General features: G+C 41.4%; 1 protein-coding gene and 1 long non-coding RNA gene across 2 annotated transcripts; one reads left to right on the top strand and one right to left on the bottom strand.

Moving 5' to 3' along the window:
* Positions 1-1,331: 1,331 nt before the first annotated feature.
* LOC133481913 (uncharacterized) lies at positions 1,332-2,048 on the top strand. Its single transcript, XR_009789648.1, has 2 exons — positions 1,332-1,588; positions 1,819-2,048. It is a non-coding gene; the product is annotated as an uncharacterized LOC133481913 (long non-coding RNA).
* A 39-nt stretch (positions 2,049-2,087) lies between these two features.
* LOC133481874 (galactose-specific lectin nattectin-like) lies at positions 2,088-4,944 on the bottom strand. The gene is made up of 7 exons (XM_061781166.1): positions 4,792-4,944; positions 4,636-4,698; positions 4,457-4,484; positions 4,227-4,312; positions 3,851-3,985; positions 2,521-2,617; positions 2,088-2,371 (listed from the first exon to the last, which is right to left on the bottom strand). Exons 2-7 carry the CDS (start codon positions 4,696-4,698, stop codon positions 2,292-2,294), a joined length of 489 nt encoding a protein of 162 aa, XP_061637150.1. The 5' UTR covers positions 4,792-4,944; the 3' UTR covers positions 2,088-2,291.
* Between the last annotated feature and the right edge of the window lie 981 nt (positions 4,945-5,925).

Raw genomic sequence — 5,925 nt, forward strand, 5'->3', positions numbered from 1 at the left:
TGCTGTGGTCTAAAGACGGCGGCACGGTGGCCGACCCGTTAGCACGTCCACCTCACAGTTCAGAGGTCGGGGTTGTTGTTTGTCTAGGTGTGCCCTGCGATTAGCTCTAAGCACGGCAGTGCGACTTTCATGCTGGAGGGTCGCATAAGATTTCATACCTTGCATTCTGTATATACCTGCACTTATACACAGATACCTATTTCTTAATCTGCTGAGGTAAATTTCATAATTGAATTGTATCATAATTTAATGGCAAAAAAATGGGAGGACTGTGGTTGTGTCATTCCACAGCAGGACAATGAAAAAAGGGAGTGTCTTCCATGTTTCACAGCAGACAGAATGATCTTTTCTCTGTATGCTTCATTTCTTTGCCATCTTGTTAGCCTAATCGCATAATTGCCTAAGTCATCGTCAAGTTATTGTGACAATATCAAGAAAAAGGCTTCGAAATTGTGTTTTTTCTTAATGCCTGTGTAGATTCCTCAGTAATGTGGGTGATGGGAATTCGCAAAGCAACTGGACCCTCCTTGTGTGTTGAATTTGTTGTGTTTTTCTTCTTTTCCAAAGCCTAAAAGCAGTGATGGGGGGGGCTCGAGTCGCCAGTTTTTGTGAGGCAAAAAGGCAAGGTCGATAATCGGAACAGGGTGTAGTCTTACTGTGAGTCTGTGACGTGGAAACAAGGAATGCTGGAACGCGATGACAAGGTACAACGAACTGGCGACTAGCAAGAATGAGACACGAGGTTAAATGCAAGGGGTAATTAGGGTGAACGAGGCACAGGTGTGAAGATGCTCTCAGGAGCAGGTGTGTATGAGACAGGGGGAAGACAACAACCGGAACACACACCCATGACACCGTAGCAATCAGTCACCAAAAAGTACACAGCATAGTTTGTTCAGAAGTCAAGTCCAGTTAAATGGAGTTTGAAACACAACTTTAAAACAATTCAGTGCAATAAATTCAATCAATCATAATCTCTGTTGTTGTTCATTTACATTGTATAAGGTGTGAATACTTTTTTTTTTTGTTATGATTTGTGAAAAAACATTTTATTACAACTGCAATATATGTTGCGACTGGAGCAAGATTGTATGACTCGATTGGCGACTCGCTTAAACCAAGTAACGACTCGACTCGACTCGCTTGAAATTTAGTGGGGACTCGACTCGAGTTGCTTGATCTTTTTTCCCGGCAGTGACTTGGGACTTGCTCGAGACTTGAAGGTTATGACTTGAGATTTGCTTGTGACTTGCACACATGTGACTATCACTCCCTGTTCTGTTAAATAGCTCCAGTCACAGCAGCAGTGATGTTAATTACAGGACACACCTTCGTTTAACATACAATGGAAAATTATTTTCAAGCTTGTCGGGTATCAGCATTGTCATGCAGGCCGAGTGCCATCATTTTATGCACCTTTTTTAAAATTACTTGTGTCAATTACATGATGGATTTTTCTTTCTTCGTCAGGGTATCAACACATTTCTTCCACATTTGTACTTAAATGGCAGGAATATTTTGCTCCAGGAACTAACTACCACAGTTACTGATCCTTTTCTACAATTAAGGTAGATGCATCATCAAATTGGTACGACTCAATTCATTTTTATGACCTTTAAGTGTTTTTGTGATGTTTCCTTTTTTTGTAGTTGTTAAGTAGGACAAAGGTTACTGTTAAATAAAAAAATAATTGATCAAAATGAGTAACAATAGAACAGTAGCAAAATCATTTTCCTCCATGGAAGTGTCATGGTTGGATTTCTTTTTCTTTTTAACTGTTTTTTTTAAAATTGTTTTAAATTGTTTTTCTTTTTCCAGATACAGAGAGTCGTTCTTCTGTTCCGTCTCTCTGTGGTTGCGCGCTGGTGGGCGGGCCGACACTTGCCCGTTTGCTTTTGCGCTGCTAAGTCACATGACGGCACAACATGGAAACACGAGAGGGGGGAGGAGGAGCAAAGGACCGCTACTGACTTGGTATCGATACTGACGATGTTTGGATCGATCTGCTCACTGCTAAAAATGAATAAATAAAAATGAAGGTTGGGAAACATTGGTCTCCATGTCTTTGAAGTGAAATCAATTGAATATGACATCCCACACCAAAATGCTTTATTCCATAATAGACGTTTGCTAGCAATTAATAATTGAAATTAAGTGATCTGGGTTTGAGAAACGAATGTTTTGTTATGAATTACAGAATATACACAGTAGTAAAGTGTGATCTTAGAGCAGTCATCAGGATACTTGAGCAGTGATAGTTCTGATGGATTAGATGGCGGTCGGATGGCCGATCAGTAGTCGCAATGGTCAGCATCTTGGACACAAACAAATCTGTTGATGTCAGTGCAGCTGTCATTGTCCCAGAGACCATCTAGAAGCAAACACAAAATAGTGAAAAGACGACCATGAAAATCCTCTTCTCATCAATGTGTGTCATTTCCATCCAACCTACCAAACTCACAGTTATAGATTTAGATCAAAGAGGAGCCGTTTGCCCTTTTAAAATGATGATATATTTACCACTGAATTCAATCTCAACGCAATCTCCAGGATCATCGTCACTGTTGAAGCGCGTGAAATCAAGATCTGAGCCATCAGTCCAGAAGAAGGCACCGTCCTGGAAGTCAGAAGAACGCATTTCAATGAGTCAAGTTTATTTGCACAGCCCTTCATCACAAATGAGTTTCAAAGGGCTTGACAGGCCCACATTTGGCAAAGATCGACCACATCCCCTTCTCTAAACCTCCCCATCGGGCAAGGAAATAACTCAAAAGCCCATTTGGAGGAAAAGAAACTTTGAGAAGAGACCACAGATGAGTCTAACCGAAAAGAAAACGCATGCTTGTATGTTCATACCAACATAACACATCACGCAGTATCCTCGTTAAATTTTCGACATCTTGATGATGACAACAATTAACATCTCCTCTCACCAGCTGATGCTGAAAATGTTGTTCAAGTGCTTGTGACATTTAACAGGATTATTGTCATCCTACGGCACGGTGGGCGACTGGTTAGCACATCTGCCTCACAGTTCTGAGAACCGCGGTTCAAATCCCGGTCTCACCTGTGTGGAGTTTGCATGTTCTCCCAGTGCCTGCGTGGGTTTTCTCCGGGTACTCTGGTTTCCTCCCACATCCCAAAAACATTCACGGTAGGTTGATTGAAGACTCTAAATTACCCTTAGGTGTGAATGTGAGTGCGAATGGTTGTTTGTTTCTATGTGCCCTGCGATTGGATGGCGACCTGTTCAGGGTGTATCCCTCCTCATGCCCGAAGATAGCTGGGATAGGCTCCAGCACGCCCGCGACCCGTGTGAGGAGAAACGGAACGGAAGATGGATGGATGGATTGTCACTCTAGTGGCAGGCCGCTGTGACGAGTTTCTGAAGACACTCGGACTGGTCTTCGTTGACGCTGCTCGAGTGCCGAGTAGGACAAGGAGAATCGGTCGCCTTTCTTATGTACTACCTCCACTGCAAAGACTCCCTTTAAAATGTCAAATTCAAGTGAAAATTATTGTGCAAAATCAGTCAATGGCCACGCACCACTGCATCTTAAAGAACTTGTCTTGGTTCTGTTCAAGGTTTAGACAACTTTGTATGTGATAGATTTTTACACTCAGCAGCAGTGCTTGATGCTGCTGGGTTGCTGAAAGTTGATGGCGCTAAGATTCACCCGAGGGATTCACAACCTGAATATTATCAATTCGAAAATATGAGCTCAAGATTTGTCCGTGTTTCAACAACACAACATCTCAGCATTGACATCGTTGTACAAATGTGTTTAAATGCTTAAGTCTCAATGGTTACTGGAGATTGTTAGTTACTTATTTGAAGAATTTGTCTCACCTCTATCGCCTCGTGCAGTCCCATCCAAACATCCTCAGTAGAGTCAGAGGCTGCCCGAATCAGTTCGAGAACGACGGCATACTCCAAAGCGCTGTGGACCGAGGCCAGATTCCCACCGAGAATGTTGCAGACGCTCTACAAGAACAAACAACAACAACCCAATTAGAAAAATCGGAAAATATTCAATGTGGCAGACAAAAGACTAAAATACCGAAGACTTTCACTTTCTACAGATTGTGTATGTACAAACTTCATTCACATCGATCCATGATACTTAGATAATGAACAGACAAACAGATAAATCACTGGTTTCAAAGCAGGGAACTGGTTTAGCACTACAACTAAATAAATGTTGTAATGTAAATGTTTTGTATACCTCTGCATCTGCAAACTGCCTGCCTTTATCTTGGTAAATGAAACAGCGACAATCCACCTGAGTCCAGCCTTTAGGACAGCAGTTTTCTGCAATACAATTGTTGTTTCAGGGAGAAAATGACCTATGTTGATTAAATCCGGTATCAAATGCTGACAAAATCACAAAATTGTTTTGATTTGATTTGATTTACTTGGTTGTTGTTTTTTTAGTATTGAGACACAGTGACCAACCTTTTACTTTACTGGATGGTTTAGACCACTGTCAAGAGGAAAAGTATGTCGTTAAAATCAGACTGCTGGAAAGTGACACAAATGAAGTCAGCAACAGTAAATTTATATAGTATAATAAAAATATAATAGTAATAGTAAATATGCATTTCTTGAAGTCAGCAGCTGAGGTTTTGACTTACGGCTCCAGTCAAAAGTCCACCGATCCCGCAGAGAAGCAACAAGGAGCGAAGAGTAAATGCCATCTGCGCAACGACAGAACAAGAATTTCAGAATTACACTCGTATTTGAACGAAAAGCTTGAAAAAGTTGAGTTTGAGAAGGTGTGCAAACGCTACCTTTGCAGTCGCGATGCTTAACGCTGAGGATGTCTGTGATCAAATGAGCAGTAATTATTTTAAATTTGCTTTTTGCAGCTCTGGAATGTAGTCCGAGGCAATCATGTAAATTGTTCATTAAAAAACTACAGTGAACAATGAAGATGGATTGTTTCACTGAAAGGGTGGTGGACAATCAAATGTTCTCTTGGTGTCGTAATCAATGACTTCAACCGCATACTATGCAGTCTTTGCTTTGATAATGTGAGCACACACCTAACCACCAACGCAATTAGAGATCTTAGTTTTTGACAAGCCTCACCATGATCATCATTTGTTGTTTGTTTGATGACAAACAACAAAAGACAACAAATGTTAAGAATATACAATTGATGGCGCTAAGATTCAGATGTAATTTTCCCTTCATTAATGACAGACGGGCCAATGTGAATGTAACGACAAGTTGGTGTGCTACTTGCCTTTGTCACAACAAGGAATAATTACCAACCCTTGCAAACAATCATCCAAATAATATCTCCTACTTCTGGTCAGTATTTGAGCGGAAGCATTTTAGAGCAGCATGAGAGACTTTGGAGACTTGCTGTAGCAGTCCAATTTATTTTTGCAGAACCAGTTCACAACAGAAATGATCTCAAGGCACTTGACACATTCAGCAGGTCAAGAACGTCACTCCTCATACGTTAATTCTCATAGTTGTTTTTCTCAATATGTTACTGAAGCGCTATTCCCCTTAAAATACTGCTGTTTCATTTCTGCCACCCATTCAGTCCACACTAGTAGCCAGCTTTAAGCCACCTCTCCAAGCAGGAGGGCGGCGGTGAAGAGAAGCAGCAGTAAAACAGGCCTACGTGTACTTTAACTAACCTAGGTCCACCACGGTGACAGGCGATGATCTTAACCATTGGGCCACACAATGTAGCTCCTTCTGACCTTCTCTGTACTTTTCCATCGATACCCTCAAGGCAAATAAAGCCAATCTGTTGTATTCTTTCAAGGCATGAAACCATACTGTTGCTCGCAAATACTCACTTCTGTCCTGAGTCTATCCTCCACTACTCTTTCCCATAACTTCAATGTGTGGCTAGTCAACTTTGTTCCTCTGTAGTTCCCACAGCTCTGCACATTACCCTTGTT

This window comes from Phyllopteryx taeniolatus, chromosome 1 (assembly GCF_024500385.1).
Source record: "Phyllopteryx taeniolatus isolate TA_2022b chromosome 1, UOR_Ptae_1.2, whole genome shotgun sequence".
NCBI lineage: Eukaryota > Metazoa > Chordata > Actinopteri > Syngnathiformes > Syngnathidae > Phyllopteryx > Phyllopteryx taeniolatus.

What these genes read in the sequence shown, in the direction of transcription:
- LOC133481874 (XM_061781166.1), bottom strand. Translation starts at nt 4,698, where the DNA reads ATGGCATTTACTCTTCGCTCCTTGTTGCTTCTCTGCGGGATCGGTGGA. An exon ending in GTGGACTTTTGACTGGAGCC is followed by an intron (nt 4,485 to 4,635) that starts GTAAGTCAAAAC and finishes TCCTCTTGACAG; the next exon opens with TGGTCTAAACCATCCAGTAA. An exon ending in GGCAGTTTGCAGATGCAGAG is followed by an intron (nt 3,986 to 4,226) that starts GTATACAAAACA and finishes TTGTTCTTGTAG; the next exon opens with AGCGTCTGCAACATTCTCGG.